Source organism: Ochotona curzoniae, unplaced genomic scaffold (genome assembly GCF_017591425.1).
Source record: "Ochotona curzoniae isolate NIBS_2020 unplaced genomic scaffold, NIBS_Ocur_1.0 contig_3819, whole genome shotgun sequence".
Classification (NCBI taxonomy): domain Eukaryota; kingdom Metazoa; phylum Chordata; class Mammalia; order Lagomorpha; family Ochotonidae; genus Ochotona; species Ochotona curzoniae.
In genome coordinates this window covers 13,027,084-13,051,896 of record NW_024466004.1, presented here as the reverse complement: position 1 = coordinate 13,051,896, position 24,813 = coordinate 13,027,084, and the positions used below count along the sequence as shown (strand labels likewise).

The window sequence follows — 24,813 nt, the reverse complement described above, 5'->3', positions numbered from 1 at the left end:
GGGTGTAGCTTTTCCCTTATTTCCCCACTTCCCCTGAGGCAGGAGGGAGAAAAGGAAAATTCTGAAACAATGGTCTCACCCACTCTCTTCTAGTCCTTGTCCCCTCCCACCCAGGTCAACTATGTAAACATCATCAGAAACAAAAAATAAGACATTAAGACATTTTTTTCTGTAATTAACCCTAAATCAACCCCCAAAGAGTCAATCAAAATGTCACCTTTAAAGAAAACACTATAGATTCCTCAAAGTTAGATCATACATACGAGGCCAGCATGACCAGTTCATATAAGGCAGCAACAGCAAACAAAAATTTTGGTTGACTTTCCGTAACCTGTTAAACTGAGGTTCTGAGGGATACAAAACATACAATGTAAATCCTTCCTTCAGACCAAGTTACTATAAATGTCATCATTAAGCTTAGAATAATGAGCTAGGATTTGACTATTCACCCTAGAAACATGGAAGCTTTAAATTTCCCAGGGAAGGGTTTTCAACACATTTTCTAGTATCTGTTAGTTTCACTTATTTTACCATGCCTAATTTTCTTGACTTGGATTACCCCTCACATCTACTAAGATATTCCTTGATGTTATTTCCTAAGAGGATACTGCTCTTGACCCTGGATCTGAAATGCTTAAAAGTCCCCGTGACGTGTGGTCTCCGCCATTACGATAAGCTTTCAATGTTCCTTGTTTAACTGCAGGGGTGTGTCTGATGGTCTCTGTCTGATGTGCTGAGTACTAATGCAATCATGGCACTTCTAAATTAACTGACAACATAAGTTACATCAGGAAAATTACAGTAAAAATTGCAGTTCTTTTATTAATTTTACAAGCAAAAATAACCATGACATAATCACAAAGACGAGGGAGTTAGGAAACGGTGAAGGCATTTGAGGATGTCTCACCTTCTGGATGACCAGAATGAAAATGTAAGTTATAGAATGAGTGAAAACAAACACTGTGCTTTTATTCACTAGGCATCTAATATAAATACTTTATATACATTAAATCCGATTATAAGTCCTCTGTGCTCACCAACAGATGCATTCCAAACAAAAATTAACATAACTACGTTTCATTTACGGCTTTAAGCAAATAAGTACAGGCATATAAATACTGACCTCCAGGATTAGCAATTGCTGACAACACATTTTCTAGGGCTATACTACAATTATAATTTTTCATTTATTTTTAAAAATGTTATTTATTTGAGAAGACTGATTGCTTGAGTCTCCAGATGTCTGTAAAGGTCAGGAAAGGGTCTGGGCCAAACTCTAGGCCCGGAACACAATCACAGCCATCCGGAGAGGGCCGGAGCTCGGTCACTTGAGTCTTAAGGGTGCTTCCCACAGCGGCGGCTGGGACGTTGGAGAAGGAATTCCAGTAACCGCATCTGCTACCTGAGCACAGGCACTGAAGTGCGGGGCACAACGGTTTTTACCACTAAGACAAACACTTGTTCCCGGAGGATAATTTTAAAGTGCATATTAGTAGATATTAAGTTTTATCCTTGTAATATGATCATATGCTAACAACTTCAAATATAAAAACCTAAAATACAGACCAATATTAAAAAGTTCTTTCTAAGAGGCATCTAGTTTCTTATAGGATTCCTCGATGAACGTTAGCGTGTTCTTCACCTGGGACGAATGATGAAGAACATGCAAATCCTTCAGGAGAGCAGCCTGGTTTGGAATTAATGTCAGAATTTCTTTCTGTGGGTAAGAGAGTATAATCAGTTTTAATGTGTTATTAAATCAACATTAGAGAGAATGGTATAGTAATCTCAAGTATGTATCACTCAACTTCAGTCATGATCAACTCAACATTCATTGTTTTCCACCCTCCCTCCCCTTCTTTCCTTCCTTTATTAAAAGATTTATTTATCTGAAGGACAGAGTTACAGAAAGAAAGGGAAAGGCAGAGGACATCTTCCACCTGCTGGTTCACTCCTTACATGGCCAAGGTGGCTGGGGCTGACCAAGGGTTATGCCAGCAGCTGCGGGGTCATTCGGGTGTCCTGTGTGGGTAGAGGCCCAAGCACCTGGGCCGTATTCTGCTGTTTGCGCAGGTGCATTAGCGTGCGGCTGGATCAGAAGTGGAGCAGCTAGTCTCGAGCCAGTGCTCAGAGGGGATGCCAGTGTCACAAGCAGCAACCCTCTGTGCTACAGCCAAGTGCCAGCCCAGTCACTCTCTCTGCCAAGCTGTCCTTCCCTGTCCTTCGTCTGCTCTTTTCAGCACTGCTGGATTACAGGTAGGAAAATTCTGCAATGCTTTTTGGGAAAGTATGAAGACTTTCTACTGCTAAAAACATTTATATTATACTATGTACTGGAATTTTTTTAAAGAGAAAGAAAAATGATCGCAGTGGAATGTATGACAAATAATTCAGTGCTATTTTATAAAGAGCTATATGCCACTGTTAGGAATATAAATAAATACAAGCACCGAAATTCACTTCCAGAAGTATTCTACAGGCAGGAGTAACAAATACAGAGATATGTATTAGGGTATGCCCTGCATTATCCATAATATAAAAGTGATTTGTATCAGCAACTTACAAATTACAGTATTATATATGCATGTAATCAAATGTCACACAGCTAGTGAGAAAACCTAGTATGCTTATCCAGGCCTACCTAGGGATACAGTGACAATGGGAAATGGGTACTTACCTGGAGTGTAGGTGCTTTAAGGCTGTCCTGAGGCAGTTGTGGAAGCGAGAGTACCTCACTAGCACCCATTTGAAGCATCTAAAGTAAAAAAGAAAGCTAAAGATGATTTCAAAAGGCTTGTGTCTCTCATCTCACGCATGCACACAAGTGATTTGGGCAAAATTTAGATACTAAAAATGATACCCAAATGTTACCCATATCCTTTTCTAACAATTAAAAATGTTTTACCTTCTGCTCCTCTTCTTCCACTTCATTTGCTAGAATCTGAATTTTTTTCTTCAGGCTCTGAATATTCCCCGTCATCATCTCTGCATTCTCTACTATTTTATCTATTTCTTCCTGAATTGGATGGAAACAAACAAAAAACGTTAAAAAATTTCAATATATATATATATATATATTCCTAACATATGTTACTATCTACATGCATTTTATGTATCTTGGATACTACAGAACTTTTTGAAAGAATTTTATGACTTTATTTTTTTCTCTTAGGAAAAAGACTTGGTAGCAAGCTGCTTTTCTGATATAATTCATTACAAGGAAAAAATATAAATTTTGAAATAAAAAAATATATATATCCCATGTTCATGAATGTTTCCTTAAACACTTCCCACAGCTGCCAGGATGAGATTCTGAACAGCCCAAAGTGACCACTGCCCAGCCCGAGGACTGACAGCAGCAAATAGCAGCCTTCCCTAAGAACCATGAAGTTGGTATAGCAGAGAGAACTCTCAAGCTAAGAACTTTTCAGTTGTTCATGAATTCCTCAGTTACCCTTTTGTTTTTTAATCTAAATTCCTTTATCCTTCTACTCTCTATTAATCAAGCATTCTGTCTTGATTTTTTTTTTTAAGATTTATTTTATTTTTATTGGAAAGGCGGATATACAGAGAGGAGAGACAGAGAGGAAGATCTTCCGTCCGATGATTCACTCCCCAAGTGAGTGCAATGGCCAATGCTATGCCAATCCAAAGCCAGGAACCTCTTCCGGGTCTCCCACGCAGGTGCAGGGTCCAAAAGTTTTGGGCCGTCCTCGACTGCTTTCCCAGGCCACAAGCAGGGGGCTGGATGGGAAGTGGGGCTGCCAGGGATTAGAACCGGTGCCTATATGGGATCCCGGGCATGCAAGGCGAGGACCTTAACCACTTGCGCCACTGCGCTGGGCCCGATTTTTTTTTTTTTTTTAGTTTAACTTCCATATATAAGAAAGAATATATGGTGTTTATGCTCCAATCTTGGCTTATTTCACTCAACATTGCAAATGATAAGATTCCACCCTTTGCCAACAGCTGAACAGTCAGCATTGTGTTGTGCATATATGGTACAATGTCTTTAGCCATGCGTCTGATGACTGACACTTTGGTTGAGTCCTTATTTTGGCTATTGTGGAAAGTGTGGCTACAAACATGGTGGAGCAGGTCTCTGCTTGATAGATCAGTTCACTGTGGGTTTCATTTGCATTTCCCTGATGGCTAGTGATGTTGAAAAATTTTTAAATAATTTGTATTTATTCTTTTGAGGACCGTTTATTCAAGTACTTTGCCCATTTTTCAACTGGACTGGTCATTATCTTGTTTTTGGGCTTTCTGAGTTAATGTATTTTGTATATTAATCCTTTCTTTCTAAATAGCTTACAGGTCTTTCTTCTCATTCTGTTGAAATCTCTTTACCTTATTGTTTATCTTAAATGTGAATTTTTTTTTGAGTTGATATAATTTTCATGTGTCTAATTTTAAGTCTCTTCATTTATTGGTCGCAACTGTTTTTTGCTGCTTATTACAATTTATTTTTTGAGGGGATTGGATATTGTGCTTTGTGGAATTTTTCACAAAATGAATTTTGTATTTCTTGGTGACATTTATCCCTATGTTTCTGTGGACTGGTCATGGCATCTAAAGGGTGCTAATATAAAGTAATCACATCTATTAGTTTATTGTGGCTACTGTTAACACTATGTCCTCAAAATTGTTGTCACAGTTCTGGAGGGCAGAAGTCCTAAATCAACGCGTTGTAAGGGCTTTGAGCCCTCTGAAGATCAGAGCAGAATGTTTCTGGTCTCTTACAGCATCTGACTGCATCCTCCTGCCCAGTATTTGCCTTCGTCACCACAGGGTTTCTCTCTACTTCCTGTGCCTGCTCTTGCCTCTTATAAAAAAAAAAAAACCACTTGCTACTGGATTTAGCACTCATACATAATAATCCAAGGAAATCTCATCCAGAAAGTCTTCCAGTGAAGTCACACTCATGGGCTCCAAAGGACCATAGAGATACTCTATCGGGGGTTATACTTGAACGAGCTAAACAAGGTAATGAATAATAGCACTGAATGATGAGCTAAGTACAGTAAGAATTCTTTTCTTCAGTGTAATTTAAAAGGCTGACCTGGAAGCACAGCTTTAGTTATCTTCCTTCAATAATGCTACTTCTTGTATGTTCTATCTTCTTTGCCAAAATCTTTTATACGTGTTTTTCCTTCATTCATTTTTTTTTTGGTTTGTTTTAAAGATTTATTTATCTTAATTGCAAAGGCAGATCAGATTCAGAGAGAAGGAGAGGCAGAGAGGAAGATCCTCCATCCATTGGTTCACTCCCTAATTGGCCAGAGCAGAGCAGATCCCAGAGTAAGGAGCAAGGAGCTTCTTCCAGGTCTCCCATGCGGGTGCAGGGTCCCAAGGCTTTGAGCCATCCTCTACTGTTTCCCAGGCTGCAAGAAGGGAGCTGGATGGGAAACAGTGCAGCTGGAAAATGAACTGATGCCCGAGTGGGACTCCAGTGCATGCAAGGCAGGGATTTACCTACTGAGCCATTGCATCGGGCCCCTCAATTCCTCTTAAATGCATCCCCATTAACTGACAATATATGTAGATTTGTTTTCTAGATACTTGTTTCTTCAATTTTATTTTCAATCCCATGGAAGAACTGAAGTACATTATTTGTGAATTTTGAATTACTAAAAATTCTTGGTGATACATTCCTTATATAAACTACCTGAAATTTACTGAATTGTTAGTAAATATTTAAGTACCACATCTACAAACTACTTCAAATAGTGTAAAGGATACATAAGGCCTAATTTTTTTTCTTTTAAAGATTTATTTATTTTATTAGAAAGTCAGTTATATAAAAAGGAAGCGAGACAAAGAGGAAAGATCTTCCGTCTGCTGGTTTACTCCCCAAGTGGCCGCAATGGCCAGAGCTAAACCCATCAGGAGCCAGGAGTCAGGAGCTCTTCCGAGTCCCAAGGCTTTGGGCTGACCTCGACTGCTTTCCTATACCACCAGCAGGGAGCTGGATGGGAAGTGGGCCTGCCAGGATTAGAACTGGCGACCATAAGGGGTCCTGGCACTTTCAAGGCGAGGCCTTTAGCTCCTAGGCTATTGCGCTGGGTCCTTCTTTTTTCTCTAGTCTTAATTATTTGGTAAGTCATTAAAGTTGTTTAGATATCTACTAATTAAATGCTGGGGATTATTGATGACAGCGAATGTTATTTCCTGTTAGGATGAAACATATCAAAGCTAAAAATCATGTGCTGAAGTCAGCCTGACAAGGTTTACATCTTCCCTTTAAGCAGTTTGAAAAGCTCAGTTATAAATTTCTGCACTCTTTTTACCCAATTTGCAAAATGAGGATTATTTAGGTTACACCCTTCAAGCCTCTGTGGGAACTAACGGATGTAACGATACAGTGCAACGGTTAAAGGTACTCACTGCTCATTCGCTGTCACAATGACATAGGTGATTAGATTTTTTGTCATATGTGATACATGTTTTGAAATTTCAAAGATTTGGTGAGCATTTCGTATACTCTGTTAATTAAAAGTATTAACACAGTTAAAGTAATGAGCCTGGTGAAACAATTCCGATTATTTAACAACAAATATTAGGAATACTTCAGTTTCAGAGCTATAAAAATCAGCTACAGTTTTGACTATGATTAAACAACAACAAAAGAATAAAATGAAAGCTTTTGCCCAAGCATTACTATTCATTACTAGAGAGACTATTATGCTAATTTTAAAGGCACTATAACCCCTTTCCCTTGTCCCTAAACCCTCTCATTATAGGTTCTTTCTTGAATTGATACCTGCAGTGATGTCAGACCGTCTTCATTTACTTTTTCCCGTGCTCTTTCCATTTTCAGCAGATTCGGCACATTGGTGAGATCTTTCAGCTTTTTGGAAGGGGCTTTGAGAGTTTCATACAGGCGTAGCAACCTTGAGCATATAATATGGACATTGTTTTAAAAAATATTTATTTACTTATTTTACAGGCAGAATGAGAGAAAGAAAGTGCCAGAGAAAGACATCTTCCATCTGCTGGTTTACTTTGCAAATGGCCACAAGGCTGGGCATGGGACAGGCCAAGAGCCCAGAACTCCATGTGTGTTTCTTATGCTGCTGACAGGGGCCTAACTATTTGGGGTCATCGTTCTAGGAGCGTTAGCAGGGAGCGGCCCATGACCTGAACTAGTGCTGATAGAGGACACCAACACTGCAAACAGTGGCTTACCCCACTGCGCTGCAATGCCAGCTCCTAAACATGATTATTCTGAGTTTTATCAATATTCTTTTTCTAAGTTTTCTAACAAGTTGTCATTATTTCTAAGGGATACATTATTTATTTTTTCCTAACAGTGATAACTGTTAACCATCTGATTTTTTAATAGATCATCAGTTAAATATTCTTTTCATTCACACATATTTAAAACCAAAGTGTCGCTGCTGCCCAGCAGCGTCTGTTCTAGTCCGTCCGTGGTTGTCGTCTGCCTAGCTTTTACCAGCTACTTTTACATTGTTCTCCACCAATCATTGCTCCCTGTGGGTCCACTTGGCGCTATCTGTAAGGCCAGTAGTAATGACATAATCACAGCGGGGCATTAGCCCATCCCTCTGACTTCCTGTTTACCTGCTGGCAAGACCAACTCCACCTCCTGGCCGTGGGCCAGCTGCCATCATACAACGGCCCTTCCCAATCCCAGGAGCGGCTTTAGCACCCCGCTCCCCACACCATAGGGCACGGAGGCTGTTTTACTAACAATTTCTAATTTAATAATTTATTTGTATACATTGTAAATTTAAATGTCTTATATCATCCAAATATAATTCTTAAATGCTATAGTATATAAATCTATAATGTATTATGCATTGTTGAGTAATAAAGTCTTAATTATGGACCCTGAACTTCGAATCTCATTTAAAAGAAAGCGAGGTCTGGTGTGGTGGCATAGAAGGCTAATCCTCTGCTTACAGTGTGAGCATCCCATATGGCCACTGGTTCATATCTTGGCTGGCGCACTTCCAATCCAGGTCCCTGCTTACGGACTAGGAAAGCAGCAGAGGATGGTTTGGTCCTAAGGCCCCCTGTACCTTATGTCCCTGCACATGGCAGACCTAAAGAAAACTCCTGGCTTCAGATTGGCTTAGCAATGGTCATTGTGTCATTTAGGAAGATCTCTTCTCTGTCTTTCCTTCTCTGTAAATCTATTTTTGAAATAACAATAAAGAAATTGTTTTTAAAAAAGAATACAACCAAGAATTTTCATTAGTTACTTGACATAATATCAAAGAAAACCAAGTTTAGGGTATATAAAATGCTACGACTGAAATTTTGTTCTAAAGCATTATCAAAATCTTTGAAAACATAATATTGGTAAGTTATATTCAAGATAGTCCCCAGGTTGCTTGTACCTCAACAAGTGTTACACTGCTGGGAGAACAGCAGCCAGTAGCTCGTGGGCATTCTGGGCCTGATTAATGTCAACCTTATGTATTAATGATTCGAGTATGTCAGGATAGTTGTATATTCTTTTCTTTCTTCTTTTTTTTTTTTCCAAGATATGTGGAAAAGAGACCAGGACCAGGGACCCATGTGCATTCGGGGTGTGGGGACTGTGGATTGCCCAGAGAAGGAGGTTTCGGGATGTGTGGTGGGGGGACTGCTGAAGGAATGCATCACAGGTGAGGACTGACTTCCGGGACCTCCGTGGGGACTTCCACAGACTGGGCCACTGCACTTGAAGATAAATTAGCAGGCTGAGACCAGAGGACCTTCCTGGGTCAGACAAATGTACCTGCCCCTGTGGGAGACCTGAGATGGGCTAGCTGACACTGAGCACTGTCCTGTGGCAAACAGGCTCCTGGCTGGCCCAGCCCTGGCCTCAGGGAGTGAACCAGATAATAGAAGTGCCCTGTCTATGTAATACTAACTTTCAAATAAATATGTACTTTTCTCTTTAAAATATACTTGAAAATGGGTGAGAAAGAAGTGGGAGGGGTAGAAAGAAATTATATTCTTAGAGTTGTACCTGATCTGCTCTTTAAAATTTAATTAAAAATTAAAAATAAAAACTTTGAAAACTCTACTATTGATGTGCTACAAGACAAAAAGCCGTGACAGCTTAGAAAATAATTATTGCTTGTATTTGCAAATAACAGACTCTGAAGGAAAAAGAAGCAATGCAAAAATACCAGATAAAGTAATGAAAAATGAAAATTTAAAGTAGTTGAGAAAATGCCTTTCAAATATAAACACAGTACATGCATGTATTTCTGTAACCATCTCTACAATTCATTCCAGAAAAATATGCAGCAATAGTTTAGGTATGAAAGAATAAATATTTCCAAATTGTTCATCATACAAAATTCTATATTTCATCAATGTCTATTTAAGTAGAATGAAGTTTTACCTATTCCAGATTTCATAACTATATTACCTTTTCTTCAGAAGGTTGAGATGATATTGGATTTGCTCTTTGTCTTTAACGCTTTTACTCAAAATTGCTCTAGAAAAAAAAATGACTGAATATTAATCCAAAAGACAAGTAATACGATCTGTATTTCCTTTTCCCTCTGGTTTCTCAAGATGTTCCCCATCACAGCTGCCGTGGTCAGTCACTTTTCCTTTTCTTTTTAAACTACATTTTACACAAATGTACAATGCAGTTCTCCTTTGATTATTGTACAGTAATGATTAGCTTCTCTGCTCGCCTCTCCTGACAAGTACAGCCAAACAGTGCTTCACTTACCTGGCATTCCCTCAAGGACAGAGGAGCCACAGCAAGTGTCACTTTGAACTCAACTGCTTATTAAATTCTGCTGAGAGAATAAGTGAAAATGTATGGACATATCAGGCCATCTAGACTTCATTTCTGTTTTACTAATGGGATCCCAAGATTTTAGAACCCATTAAAACTTTTTTTTAACTGATGGCTAATGCTATCGCAACACTAGGAATGCAGCTTTTAATACAGGAAATTGCTCTATTTTCTCTATATATTAATCTTTAGAACGATGTATATGGCAAACATATATGTAGGAACCAAGAGTAAAACTGAAAGAGTTTATACTCACATTATTACTGATTCCATCACAGTCTGCAAATGTTCCCTGGTGTTACTTGAAAGAGGCTGCCAAGTTCTTCTCTTGTTGACACTTATTTTTACCCGTTTTAGATTTATTTGCCCTGTAAATGGTTATAGAAGAGACTTTGACCAATCCAGAAGTTACATGCTTTTATGTAAAACGTGATTTATTAAATGTAAAAGCTTATGGAAATAGGATCGAGCTCTATGAAGCAGTATAAGCTGTTTAACTGATCTTTTAATTCACAGCCAAAACATTTTAGGTGGTGAATATGAACTTGCTATTGTGTTAAATGTATACTCTATACTGACATCAAAATACAAACTCAAAGCAAATAATTTAAAATGAAGAATCAAGCTATAATTACTAGACATTTGGCTCTCAAAAATGAATTCCCTAAAAGTTTCACTGGGAAGACTAGAACATTTTTTCTGCCATGTAACAAGGTAGCAACTGTAACAAAACAGTTTAATGAAACCTCACTGGTCAGTACTAATGATACCTAAAAGACATGAAAAAGGGAGATGCAGGACTGTCTGTCAAGAAAAAAATAGCTTTAGTGAGGAAGAAAACTACACAAAATATATATGTGTAAAACAGGACAAAAGAAAAAGCACTGTTCATTACATAAGTATAAAGGAAGAACCCTGTCCCGAGTGAGGGAAGGTAGGGAATACTTCCATGGAATAGTGATAGTTAAGGCCCAGGGGCTGGGCCCGGCGCAGTGGCACAAGTGGTTAAAGGTCCTCGCCTAGCACGCCCGGGATCCCATATGGGCGCCGGTTCTAATCCCAGCAGCCCCGCTTCCCTTCCAGCTCCCTGCCTGTGGCCTGGGAAAGCAGCCGAGGACGGCCCAAAGCTTTGGGACCCTGCACCCGCGTGGGAGACCTGGAAGAGGCTCCTGGCTTTGGATCGGCATAGTATCGGCCCGTTGCGCTCACTTGGGGAGTGAATCATTGGACGGAAGATCTTCCTCTCTGTCTCTCCTCTCTGTATATCTGCCTTTCCAATGAAAAAATAATAAAAATAAATCTTTAAAAAAAAAAAAAAAGGCCCAGGGGCTAAAATCCTCACCTTGAACACACTGGGATCCCATATGGGCACTGGTTCTAATCCCGGCAGTCCTGCTTCCCATCTAGCTCCCTGCCTGTGGCCTGGGAAAGCAGTCAAGGATGGCCCAAAGTCTTGGGACCCTGCACCTGCATGGGAGACCAGGAAGAGCTTCTGGCTCCTGGCTTTGGATCATGCAGCGCCAGCCGTTGCAGCCACTTGGGTAGACGGTACTTCTCTCTGTCTCTCCTTCCCTCTCTACATATCTGACTTTGCAATAAAAATAAATAAGTCTTAAAAAAAAAAAAAGAAAAAGTGATATTTAAGAAAACATGACTACCTACCCCAAAGGAACTCACTCCAAACCAGTTCATATCAGCTTAGTGGAAAACAAGCATTAATAATATTTCACTAGGGATGTTTAGTAAATCCCAGCTGACCGAAATAGATAAGTAACATTACCTATTTTTGCACAAATGTAAATGCAGCTGTTTCTTACTACCTTTTGCTTTTGCAGGATTCATACACACGATGTTGGGAATTTTTTCATTAAGCATACACTTAGCTTAAGAAGCTCACAGGTTAGGCAGACAGAGTAAGTACCTCCAAGAGACAGGCGCTCTGTGTGGTTTTTACTTTTCACTGCTTTTTTAACCTAGAAGACACAAGCATACAGAGTAAAGTGTTGAGTGAAAAGTTTTTGGTTACAGACTTGTCTCGTTGATCTAAGAGTAATCATACTTTCTGAGAATAAAGATACGCTGCTCCTTGTACAGCAGGAAGACACGCACACAGACAACCAGTCTATCCATGGCGGGGGACAGATGGAATTTTGTATTTGGTCAAAACCGTTTTAAAGATATCGATACATTATCTGCAAAACAAAGAGAAGTGCTGCCCAAGGAACAGCGTAAAACCCAGCTCCTCCCAAAGAATCAAATCATTTCTTTTTCTTATTCCTATAAACAAGATCAAGATTATGGTAGGAAGAAACTAATTCCTTCTAAAGTACTTCTTACTTTTTTTTTTTTTTCGCTGTGTAATTAAAAAATCCCCTTCATCAACTGACGATTTTTATTGTCCTTTAACATCTGAATGCTATATGAATTTGCATACTTTATTTCTAGAGTCCTATTTAAGCATGTTAGCAATGTCTTTTGTCTCCAAATAATATTACAGAAAACACTTTTTTAGAAATTTAAGTAAACAATTTTCATCTCAGAACTTTACAAATCATGTTGCAAAAGCTCCCAGACAATATTAATTACAATTTGTAGTAAAAATGACCCCTAGTCTTCACATTCTCCTCTTTAAAAGAACAGCTGATATTTCCATCAGTTCTAAATGGTTAATTTGACACGTTCATTACCTCTTTCTCTGGCAGCTTTGCTTCCTCATTATCAAGTTTTCTTTTTGGATTTCTCTTTCCCTGTGGAGTCTTCTTGGATACACTTGATTTTCCAAGCATCTTGATCTAAACACTTCAAAAATCTGCGCAGATGAAAAGCACACACAAGGTATTGCCTTACACAATGCTTTGCTTGAAAGATTAACTATAATATTTTCAAAAGCTCTTTTATAAACAAAATAGTAAATACAATTTTGGCAACTGTATATTGGGCTTTTAAAATTTTAAATGCGTTTTAATAGAAATAACGTTGGTTTTCATTAGAAAGAAGAACCTAACTAAATCATCAAATTAAATATTACCTCTTGAAATTACTTCCATTTGTATGGCTTTAGAGAAGTTTTTGAACTCTTTACACTCATCAGACGATATCTCCATGGTTAAATACAACAAAATGGAAATATAATGTGGTATGTGTATTGTCCGTCCAGAGTAATACGCAGGCGTCACATTAAGTAACAGACTTACCATTAACTCAATTTATGCCAACAAAAGGAGACCTTTTCTAGGATTACACTGTCCACCTCTGCTGTGGGAACCCATGTTACAGTCGGCTGTGATTCACTCTGTGCTAAGGGTACAAGCGATACCGATCTACTCTGTCCTCCAACAGACGGAATTGGGTATTTCAAATGGAATCTGGTATTCCAACAAATGGAAACACGGACATGAGAGTGTGGATGGTTACGTCAACGGCAGAAGTGAGAGTAATTCCTGTTCTCTTTCTAATGATCCTTTATTACCAAGCTCATTTCTGACAAAAGGCACAGAGGAGAGTTCACTTACGCTTGTATTAGGCCATAAAGAATGTAACTTAGAAGTTAGGGGCAGCAGATAAGCAGCATGTATACATATATACGGGTGTGCTACTTTCTGTATGTATTTAAAGCCTCCTATGTAGATAAACCAGTAACCATCCTGCCACTAGACCCCTGGAATTAATTACACAACATAGCTAAATCATATAGGTAATTTGTAGGGCTAGACACAGACAATAAAGGAAGTACTTCAGGTGAATCTCTTTCTTTATATCTTAAAAACACCAACCTTCCACAAACCCCTCTTCTTTCTCTTTTCAATAAGATTGAAAAACGAAGTTGGAAGGAGTGAATCAGTCTTTCAGATTTGGCTTGTGTGTGTGATATGCGTGAGAACATGCAGTATCCAGAGAAAAATTGCTAGAATCACGTTTTGCTATATTTTGGCAGAAAGAAGAGAAATAAAACATTCAAGAGCAAACAGCCAGAGTTGGGTGACAAGACAATTGGAAAGACTGTGGTGTGTGTTCAGGGCCAAGAACATTCCAGCGAGGCTTTTCAGGAAAGGAAGACAGCAGAGGTCCAAGGAAGGCTGAGCTGGTCCGGGCAGGGTCACTGCGGGAGGTAGGAGCTGCTCCCTCGCCCGTCGGCTGGAGGTCGGGCATCTCCAGCTCCGCGGGACACCGAGGCCGGCTCCGCGCCGAGCCCACGCACCGCGGGCTGCCGGGCAAGGGCCACCGGGCTGCCGGGCAGGGCCACCGGGCTGCCGGGCAGGGCCACCGGGCTGCAGGGCAGGGCCACCGGGCTGCCGGGCAAGGGCCACCGGGCTGTCGGGCAGGGCCACCGGGCTGCCGGGCAGGGCCACCGGGCTGCCGGACAGGGCCACCGGGCTGCCGGGCAGGGCCACCGGGCTGCCGGGCAGGGCCACCGGAGCTGGCGTCGCCCCTCGCGGCTCCCAAGTGCCGACCTGGTAGAGCAGCACTCGTTTCTGCTCAGGTTCCAAGGACTCGATCCCGCCGGGCGGACCCACCCCACGGGATGAGCGCCTACCGCCACTTACCGCTTCCACCGACGTCTCTCAGACCTGTCACTCAATTCGCGCCCAAACACTCAAAACTCTGAAGAACCGGATGTTGACCGGCACATAGCGGAAAGCCCATAGCAAGAGGCGGCTTCTAGGCCTTTGCTAACGTCATCGAAACGCGCCAGCGTCGGCGCGATTCTATTGGCTGGAAGGAGGGCGGTGTCGGGCTACGCCCCCGTCACGCTTGCGCAGTACAGGGATAAGAGGTCAGGCGGAGTGGGTCCGCTCCTGGCTGCTGAGGCCGGGTGAAGCAGCTGCGGCTGCAGTGGAGGTGAAGGGAGGCTGGACAGTGAGTAGTTCTGTGCGCCTTTGCGATCTCTGCACGCTTTTGGCTCCCGGCACCTCTGGTCTCCTGTGAGCCTTTGTCCTTTATTGACTTTGTCTGATTCTGCTGTGACAGGTTCCTCCTCTTGAACCGAGCTCCTCGGATCACAGTTTTCATCGAGGCTCTCGAGAACGCGAGTGGACTGTCTGGAGGAAGGGGATTATCTGTCTTTGCGCCCCCCAAAAATTCCGAGGGGCTGAGGGAGACACTGCACGCTCGCTGCGTCTGCCCTGTGGTGCGCTTCGGGTTATTGTGAGGTTTTGTAAGAGGTGGCGACACTCACCGTGACTCTGAATGTCGGTGGGTGAGAAACATGGAATGGGAACAAAAAGCCTCAAGTCACGGAGAAGTGGCAGTCACTAACGAGTTCTCAGTTTTGCCTAGAAAGAGGGCGATTTTTTTTTTTTTTTAATAACCACGAAGCCCTTGACAGATGTGTTTTGGAGATCACCAATGGGTTTTATTGCTCTGTGGGAAACACTGGTCATCAGTAGCTTGTGTTCTCCTTGCGCATTGTTCTCAATTCTTAACCTCTCTCTCGGTGGGTCTTCCGAGATAACTTTGAGTGTTTATTGCCACTAAGAGCAGTTCCCTTCTTACCTAAACGATTTTTTACAGGCTCTGCCAATTTGCCATGCACTTCTCAAGAAATTGTCGTTAAGGCACTTTGCAAGCATTTGCTAGGGTTTAAGAAAGTTCTATGAATATTCTCAGTAAAATTTTATTGATTGGAAAGGTAGAGTTCCTGAAAGACAGAGGGAGAGAGTTCTTCCATCTTCTGGTTCACTCCCCAAATTGCGGCAAAAGCCAAAGCCAGGAGCCAGGAGCTTCTTACAGGTCTCCCACAAGGGTACAGGGGCCCGCTCGATCCTCCATTGCTTTCCCAGGTGCATTAGCAGGGATCTGGATTGGAAGTGGAGCAGCCAGGACTTGAACAGGCGCTGGCAGCTGAACTCACAATGTTACAGTGTGAGCCCTCAGAGCTTGCTGCTTTTCCCTTTGTACTAGTACCAAACATGACTACTGTTACGATTTCAGAGATTATTCCCTAAGTATAGTTTAGTAACTCCTTAAAAATTATCATTTGTATAGGCTATAACTCACATGATGTAGTTTTCACTTTATGAAAACCTCAGAAAACATTAATTTTATGTGTTATTATAGCAACTTTCCCCGGTGTGGTATTTCTCAGTGGAATGGTTGAGACATTTCTAAAACTTTTTAATATATGTTGACAGTTTACATTTTTTTTTAAAGATTTATTTTTATTGTTATTGGAAAGGCGGATATACAGAGAGGAGAAACAGAGAGGAAAATCTTCCATCCAATGATTCACTCCCTAAGTGGCGGCAACGGCTAGAGCTGAGCCAATCCAAAGCCAGGAGCCTTTTCCGGGTCTCCCACGCAGGTGCAGGGTCCTAAAGCTTTGGGCCATCCTCGACTGCTTTCCCAGGCCACAGGCAGGGAGCTGGATGGGAAGCAGGGCTGCCGGGATTAGAACCGGCGCCCATATGGGATCCCGGGCATTCAAGGCAAGGACCTTAATCACTACGCCATCGCGCCTGGCCCGGCAATTTACATTTTAAAAAAGGTTTATTTATTTTTTATTGGAAAGGCAGATATACAGAGAGGAGAGACAGAGCTTCCTTCTACTCCATTTTCCAGGTGGTCACAATGGCGGGGAGGTGAATCAGTTCGGAGCCAGGAGCTTCTGGGTCTCCCACGCTGGTGCAGGGTCCCAAGGCTTCGGGTTATCCTCTGCTGCCTTCCCAGGCCACAAGCAGGGAGCTGGATGGGAAGTGGAGCTGCCGGGATTAGAACCGTGCCCATATGGGACCCCGGCGCATGCAAGGCCAGGACTTTAGTCATTAGGCTACCGCACCAGGGATGACTTGCTTTATAAAGTAGTTTAAGTAAATACACTGGTGGTTTGTGCACCTTATTTATGACTCGAAAATAAGTGTTAACTTGAGCTCAATTAAGTTGATAGTTGATACATTGCATTGAAAATATGATTTTATAGTTACTTTAGTTGTTGTCTTATCCATTATAATGTGTGATGAATATATTAAGAAAGTATACACCTCAAACCTGTTAAAATAATAGGCACTATATTGAGACTGTGTAATTCTAACAAGCATTTCGTAATTCAGGTGAATGGTTCAATGTTATGTGGAATTTTGATTAAGCCCTTTGTTTTTGAATCCTGATTTCTAAAAAACTATAAAATGTTGAAATTGGATCCAGTCACTTTGTGAATTTTGTGTGCTGTTTACTGGGAATTAGTCATAATGTAGGAACAGTTTAGACTGATGGGGAATTGGATCAATGCAGAATCCAATCAGCCCAACCTAAGGGGTTCATGGACAGTTTGTGAGCCTATTAGTTAAATAAATGCATGGGCTTGAAATGCAGTTGTCTTGATTCAACTGCTGCTTTTTCTGTGCCTCAGCTGGATACTCTGTCAAATGGAGATGATATTGGTTCCTACTTCTTGCTGGTGTTGTGGGGACTAAAATTACCGCTGTCTGAGAAGTCCTTAGCGTCCTCTCTGTGCTCAGCACACAGAAACCTTGCATTTTGGAGTCAGTGGCTTACCTCAATCAGCCAAAGAAGATTATGAACAAGAATAAGAGCAGCAACAGGTTCATAGAACTTGGCTTTTGCAGGAAACAACGGGTAATCTGGTGTTTTTTGAACACGAAACATTTGGAGCACAAAGGCAGAAGTGAATCCAGGGTGTGGGTGGAGACCAGGTCCCGGAACTTCTGTCTGTTTTTTCCCCAGGTTGATCTCTATCACCGAATAATATTTGTCACAAAGTAGATATTAAATACAAATGTTTTGCATGAAGCAATAATTTGGATGCTATACTGTGTCCTCTAAATGACACAGAGCCTCTGAAACATTTTGTGAAAATGTTGTCCTAGTGTGGAATTGATTAGAGGGGGTGAAAGATAGGGTTAGCAAAGCCAGCCAAGAGGGTAGGAAAGAAGACAGGCTGGAACAAAGACCCTGAGTGTGGAGAAGGGCGGCCAGAAGTATCAGTCACAGTGAATAGAACCAGGAATAGGTGAAATCAGACTGATACACCCTGTGCTTTCTTTTTAGCCGTCTTGTCAATATCCCCCATGTCTGCTGAATATATATGTATTTTGTTTCTCTTCTAGGTCAGTTCTGATCACTGTTGAGTGTTTTGCTCCAGCATGCTGAGAGCTAAGACTCAGCTGTTTTCACTTTCACCCCATTGCCTGAAGGGGATAAAAGAGTCAAGGAGCTCCAGGCTAATCAGGACACGGTGTCTGCATCAGCAACAACCACTTCATCCAGAATGGGCTGCCCTTGCTAAGAAGCAGCTGAAAGGCAAAAACCCAGAAGACCTAATATGGCACACCCCAGAAGGCATCTCTATAAAGCCCTTATATTCCAGGAGGGATACTCAGGACTTACCTGAAGAGCTTCCCGGAGTAAAGCCATTCACACGTGGGCCATATCCCACCATGTATACCTTTAGGCCTTGGACTATTCGCCAGTATGCTGGCTTTAGCACCGTGGAAGAGAGCAACAAATTCTATAAGGATAATATTAAGGGTGAGATTTTAAAAATATGAGACATTGTATTTATAAGATGCATATCTTTTATTTATTTTTTTAAGCAAGGAAGGTTAGTTAATTTCTGTTAAGATGATACTTTTAATTTTCTAGCTAAATCCATACTCTGGAAAAAAAAATGTATGCTGTTTAACTTCCATGGTCAAATAGACGAGTAAGAATGAAGTGCTAAATCCTTGAAAATGAAAAACATGTACATGCTATTTGAAAACACTTAGATGAAGTGAAGTTGTATGGGAACAAAGAGATAGGACGTTAGGATAAAAATTGCAGGGGAGAGTATTTATTTCTTGTAAAGTTTTATTGTTATTTGAAGGGCAGATTTACAGAGAGAAGAAAAGAGAAAGATTGTCCATCTGCTGGTTCACTCCCCAAATGGCCTTAGTGGCTGGAGCTGGACTGATCTGAAGGCAGGAGCCAGTAGCTTCCTCCAGGTCTCCCATGTGGTTGAAGGGGACAAGGACTTGAGCCGTCCTTGCTGCTTTCCCAGGCCCTAAGCAAGGAGCTGGATCAGAAGCAGAGCAGCCTGGACTAGAACTGGTGCTTGCATGTGGTGCTGGCATTGCAGGCTGATGCTTAGCCTACCACCTAAAGGAAATAAGAAACATTAGAATGTATTGCTAACAAATTTAGTACAATCTGGCATTCATTTGCTGCAAGTTGTACTTATGAAATCTTCTTATCTAGAATGCAATTATTATTTGAGTGCTAAATTGGAGGATTTTTAAGTTTATATTGCTCATAGAGGATTGAATTTATATTTAGTGTGGACTGTTTTGGTTACTTAAAATTTTTGTATGACTTTTATAATTTTGCTCTGGAAAGTGAGGTGTGATTTTTTTAGAATTCAGTTCTGAAATGCCAGAATAGTCAAGACACCTGTTACGATCATGTAAGATAAAAGAAGCAGAAATGGTGACCATCCAAATGCCACATGTGAACTATGAACCATTAGATCTTCTCATTAAATTTAGAATGTTTCCATCAAAAACTATTCGTATTTAAAAAATAGACTCAGATCCGAGATAGGTTAAATCCTGTGATTTTTCCATTCTTATAATGAAATTCAGGACTTAATTTGTATATTTGGCATGTGGGAAACAACTGAGTCTCTTAGGAACTTAGGTATCTGGGTAAATTTGTTTGAGTTTGTGCATAGAAAGATTTGTTGTAAATGTACGCAATGTTGAAATGAGTTAACGATTTTAGTAGAATTACTAGTAAACAGTTGATCTTGCTGGCCAACTCTTACCCCTGCATTGCTTGTCTTTGTATTTGTAGCTGGTCAGCAAGGATTATCGGTTGCCTTTGATCTGGCAACACACCGTGGCTATGATTCAGACAATCCCCGAGTTCGTGGTGACGTTGGAATGGCTGGAGTTGCCATTGACACCGTGGAAGACACCAAAATCCTTTTTGATGGAATTCCTTTAGAAAAAATGTCAGTTTCCATGACCATGAATGGGGCAGTTATCCCAGTTCTTGCAAATTTTATAGTAACTGGAGAAGAACAAGGAGTACCTAAAGAGAAACTCACTGGTACAATCCAAAATGATATCTTAAAAGAATTTATGGTCAGAAATACTTACATTTTTCCTCCAGAGCCGTCCATGAAGATCATTGCTGACATCTTCCAGTACACAGCACAGGTATAGCTTATTAATGGCTGCAACTTTTGCTTTTGTTTTTTGAATGCAGACATTTTTGCACAATGCTGTGAATTGATCTGAATTTGGTAGTCAAGTCTGAGTAATAGCTACGGTCTAAAGCTAGGGTGTTGGTAAAGCTATCTTTACTTTTTTTTATTTTTTAATAATTTTATGGTCTGTCATTTGCTGTAGGAACCTGAGCAATAGATATTTATTATTACCTGTACTGTTTAGTTACTTCTGTTGATGAGTTGCACTGAATAAAATTGTATGTTCTATTATCTTGTTTCAATTGCAAAAGCATTTACACAGGAGAATTTTATTTAGGAATGTATGACAAAGACAAATAACAGTTGTTCCTGTTTTTGTGGGTTAGGAGCTCGCTGATATGGTCAACTGCACAGTTATCAGGACTCCATCTTCTTTCTCACTTTCTTGTCAGAGTGTCAGCTCATTGTTGAGGAAGGAGGTGGATTAAGTTTGTAGCAAAGCAGAACCTGTATCTCTGACTTAGGGGAAATGTGCAGGAGGAACACTAAAAAGCCTTATGTGTTCTCACACATAGCAAGGAAAGCTTGAGCGTAGTTTTTCTTCGTTGCACTCTGCATGTATGGTTCCTCTGTTCCAGGAGGAGGGAAATAGAGGACCAGTTTGTACTATCTATGCTTAGTCATTTCACTTTGTAAAATGTCATCCACCAATTTATAGTTGCTTGTAGACACAGACCAGAAAATGTTCATTTATATTTAAAAAATTCTAATTGTGACAAAATGCATTTAACAAAATTGTCATCTGAGCTATTTTTAAGTGTACAGATCAGTGGCGTTGGTTATGTTTACATTGTGCAACCACCTAACTCCAGAACTCTTTAGTGTGAAACTCTGTGCTTGTTAAACAGTAACTTCTCCTTCTCCTCCCTGTCCCTCTAGGTGTGCCTATGTGCCAGGGACCGCATTCTGTCTTTCTGAATTGGACTAATTTAGTTTCTCCATATAAGTGGATTCATGTACTATTTTGCTTTTTACGATAGGCTTGTTTTACCTACGGTAATATCCTCAAGACTTAACCCATGTTGTAGCATGTGTTGGAATTTCCTTTTAGAGGTTGAATAATATTTCAATTTTGTATTTTTTCTGCTATTCTTAAATTCAGCAAATAAGCTGCATAACCAAGTGCCTGTGTGTTGTTTCTTGTATGTACAGTCCAGGGAAAAAGGAGATTTGCAGGTCTATGTGACTGATTTGAGAGGGCGTATTAAGAATTTTGGTTAGTTGTATATGAAACGTTTGAAAATGTACGCTATATATTTGAGGTGTATGTGCTCATATAATGCGTATGATTGATGCATGTCATACGTGCATATGGTTATTTAATCCATATCATACATTAACGATGAAAGCAACTTTTTTGGTGCTTACTATGTACTGGAATGACAATATCAGCTAGTTTTGATGAATAGTTATTAATGATCCTAAAACAATCCATGAGGAAGATTACAGTTATTTTATCTATTTTGTAGTTTAGGAAACTACAGCCTCAGCTCTTTAAATGACAATGATTTAAGTGGTGTGACTCGAAGACTATCACTGTACTGAGCTTCTGCAAAGTTTTCATTTGACTTATGTTTTATTGTCATGGGAAGGATGATAATTTTTTAATTCTCTAGGATATGTGTGGTATATACTCCACCTAATGTATAAACTTGGGAAAATATTTTAATTTTTAATTTCCGTAGTGATTGTGGCAGAAGGAATCCATATTGGAAATGCGTACCATTAAATTTCATAGTAAATTAAGCTAAAATCTCATTTCTAGGCCTTGTTTTTTTTTTTGGCTTTGTTTCAATATATAGGACATGATTTTTTTATTATGTGCTTATTCATGTTTGATACTTTCATTCAAGTAAGGAAATTAGCAACTAGTAAGTACCATTAAGTTTATACATCTTCAACGGATGAAACCAGTTATAAATTCTGTGAAGTCTTGTGGAGTTAAAGTCCGAATAGTTTAGAATTAAAGATGTCCTTGTTCAGTTCTCAAGCCAAAGGTTGTGTTTTTAACCTCAGTTAGATAATTAAAAAACCTTAAACTTGGGCCCGGCGCGGTGGCACAGTGGTAAAGATCCTCACCTTGCATGCCCGGGATCCCATATGGGCGCCAGTTCTATTCCGGCAGCCCCGCTTCCCATCCAGCTCCCTGCCTGTGGCCCGGGAAAGCAGTCGAGGACGGCCCAAGGCTTTGGGACCCTGCACCCGCGTGGGAGACCCGGAAGAGGCTCCTGGCTTCAGATCGGCATAGCATGGGCCGTTGTGCTCACTTGGGGAGTGACTCATCGGATGGCAGATCTTCCTCTCTGGCTCTCCTCTCTGTATATCCGCCTTTCCAATAAAAAAAATAATAAAAATAAATCTTTAAAAAACAAAAACTTAAACTTTTAGCCTTAATGTTTTGTTCCTGTTCTTTCCCACCGGAATGGGAAAACAGGTATAAATTTGATGATGGTTCATGGGTGAATCATTTCAATTTGAGAGTATGGACTGTCTTTGTGGCACAACAAGATAACCTGCCTCTTGGGATATGACATCACATGTGCTGGTGTAACTGCCAGCTGCTGCGCTTCTGAGCCAGGCCCCTGCTGATGTGCCTGGGGAAGTGGCAAAAGACGGTCCAAGTCACTGGGCCCCTGTCACCCAAGTGGGAGTTCCTGGCTCCTGGCTCTGGCCTGTCCCAGTCTCAGCCCTTGTAGCCCTCGGAGGAGTGAAGGGTTCTTTCTCTGTCTGTCTCCCCCTCTATCATGATGCCTTTCGAATAAGTAAGAACATTTTAGAAAGATCATTAAATTGGAGAGTAAATTTCATGTAACAAGTAAAAGCATTCCATGTTTTCAGGTAACACATGACTGAGGATATCTGAGCTGAACATGATTTTAAGATAGTATTTATTTTGCAAAATAGATTTAGGAGAACCTTTTTGGACCTTCATTCACCATTATATTTTTATTGTTTTACACAGAACATGCCAAAATTCAACTCAATTTCAATTAGTGGATACCATATGCAGGAAGCAGGGGCTGATGCCATTTTGGAGCTGGCCTATACTATAGCAGACGGACTGGAGTACTGCAGAACTGGACTGCAGGCTGGCCTCACAATTGATGAATTTGCACCAAGGTAAGCTAAATTTAGATATTGTCTCACTATTAAGAAAATGAATAGGATCGTTTTATGAGTATACAGCAAAATACAGATGAAAGTTTTTATATAAGAATGTCATGCTAGATTTAGACTCTTTTACATTGTATATGAGCAATAAGAGAACAAGTGAATGCTCTTTATAAGCAAAATAAATATAATTCAATTTGGACATATTGCTTTGTAAATTAGACACATATCAGCAGCTATTCAGAACACAGTTTATTTACGAATTAGTCTGATATATTACCATAATATTAGGATCATTGAACTTTTATTTTTGCATACATGAAGTTATAAAGTATTTCCATGTGGGGGTTAAAAATCAGTCAATGGTTCGGTTAGCGTAGCAGTCACTTGTTAAGCTTTGTGAAGGCCAAGCCAGATGCTGGTAATGTAACAGAGCAACCATGGCTTCTGCCTTCACAAAGTTCTTTCAGCAAGGATTGTTCCTGTACATAAGGATGTTGTAAACTTTAACAACAGCAATTCTCAAAAGATCATCCATAGGCTCCTGGCATAAGCCAGGATCACTTCTAGCGTCTTTGAAGTAAACATTATTTTCTCTGATAACCTTGAAACTTCTCTTTCACTTTCATTTTTTCAAGAGTTTATAGTGGTGTTTTCTGGAAGTTACATGATACATGATGTTGCAACAGATTGAATGTAGAAACAAATACAAGATTCCAAGTGTTTTTTTTTTCTTAAGTGTACAGCAAGTGTACAAGAGGTGTATTTATCTTTTTGTAAGTAATGTTACTTTTATTATGTAGGACTGTTATTCTAAATGAACTAGTAAATAAAATATTTATATATTATCACCCAAACACAGAAATATTATAATATTATATAGAATTTCAAGTAATTTTTAGAGTCAAGCAAATTCTGAGACTGAGGCAGCTTCAAAGGCTTTGGTAATATGGTTGCTGCCTGCCACATGAAGACTTTAATTGAGTTCCTAGCTTTCCACTTCAGCAGATACCAGCTTGGGACCATCCCAAGCATTTGGAAAATTGGCTAGTAAGTGGATCTCTGTCTTTCTGCCTTGCAAATAAATTATTTAAAAATGTCTTTCCTTGGGCCCGGTGTGGTAAACTAATGGCTAAAATCCTCATCTTGAATGCACTAGGATCCCATATGGTCGCCAGTTCTAATCCTGGCAGTCCCGCTTCCAATCCAGTTCCCTGCTTGTGGCCTAGGAAAGCAATTGAGGATGGCCCAAAGCTTTATAACCCTGCACCCATGTGGGAGACCTGGAAGAAGTTCCTGGCTCCTGGCTTCACATCTGTTAAGTGCCGACCAGTACAGTCACTTTGGGAATGAATCATCGGATGGAAGATCTTCCTCTCTCTCTCCTCCTTTCTGTAAATCTGACTTCCCAATAAAAATAAATAAATCTTTAAAAAATAGACAGAGTTACAGACAGAGAAACTGAGAGAGAGGAAGAGAGGAGATTTTCCATCCACTAGATCACTGTCTAAGTAACTGCAATAGCTTGGGTTGGGCAGATGGAAGAAAGCCAGGAGCTTCAGCTGGTTCTCCCACATGGATGGCAGGAGCTCAGCTTCTGCACTGTCCCAGCTGTATGAGCATGGAGCTGGAGTGGAAGTAGAGCAGCCAGGACAAGAAGTTGTGCCCATATAGAATGCTGGTGTTGCTGGTGGCAGCTTAAGCTGATGCTACAACACCAACCAGC

The 24,813-nt window shown here is 40.5% G+C and overlaps 2 protein-coding genes across 6 annotated transcripts in view; one reads left to right on the top strand and one right to left on the bottom strand.

Moving 5' to 3' along the window:
• Positions 1-813: 813 nt before the first annotated feature.
• CENPQ (centromere protein Q) lies at positions 814-12,570 on the bottom strand. Of its 3 annotated transcripts, none has more exons than XM_040982995.1 (8): positions 12,460-12,570; positions 11,694-11,745; positions 10,029-10,140; positions 9,392-9,460; positions 6,764-6,893; positions 2,899-3,016; positions 2,678-2,757; positions 814-1,717 (listed from the first exon to the last, which is right to left on the bottom strand). In XM_040982995.1, exons 1-8 carry the CDS (start codon positions 12,556-12,558, stop codon positions 1,586-1,588), a joined length of 792 nt encoding a protein of 263 aa, XP_040838929.1. In that variant the 5' UTR covers positions 12,559-12,570; the 3' UTR covers positions 814-1,585. The 3 variants fall into 3 exon arrangements, with proteins under 3 accessions (XP_040838929.1, XP_040838928.1, XP_040838930.1); XM_040982994.1 differs by having other exon boundaries at positions 2,678-2,755; positions 2,906-3,016; XM_040982996.1 differs by lacking the exons at positions 11,694-11,745; positions 12,460-12,570 and adding an exon at positions 11,593-11,670 and having other exon boundaries at positions 2,678-2,755; positions 2,906-3,016.
• A 1,975-nt stretch (positions 12,571-14,545) lies between these two features.
• MMUT (methylmalonyl-CoA mutase) overlaps positions 14,546-24,813 on the top strand; it is a 30,933-nt gene continuing 20,665 nt past the window's right edge. The window contains exons 1-4 of one of the 3 annotated variants that reach the window (XM_040983513.1): positions 14,546-14,629; positions 17,836-18,256; positions 19,559-19,926; positions 22,939-23,096. In XM_040983513.1, the coding sequence (XP_040839447.1) occupies positions 17,872-18,256; positions 19,559-19,926; positions 22,939-23,096 (911 nt within the window). In that variant the 5' untranslated portion in view covers positions 14,546-14,629; positions 17,836-17,871. Of the gene's footprint in view, positions 14,695-16,514; positions 18,257-19,558; positions 19,927-22,938; positions 23,097-24,813 lie in introns of those variants that run through there. The other 2 variants (XM_040983511.1, XM_040983512.1) reach the window with 2 other exon arrangements.

Bases quoted from the DNA above. Each gene is read 5' to 3' on its own strand.
- CENPQ (XM_040982995.1), bottom strand. From the start codon at position 12,558: ATGCTTGGAAAATCAAGTGTATCCAAGAAGACTCCACAGGGAAAGAGA. The intron at 3,017-6,763 runs GTATCAATTCAA...CATCCAATTCAG, and splicing joins ACGGTCTGACATCACTGCAG to GAAGAAATAGATAAAATAGT. The intron at 2,758-2,898 runs ATTTTTAATTGT...CTTTTTTACTTT, and splicing joins AGAGGAGCAGAAGGTAAAAC to AGATGCTTCAAATGGGTGCT.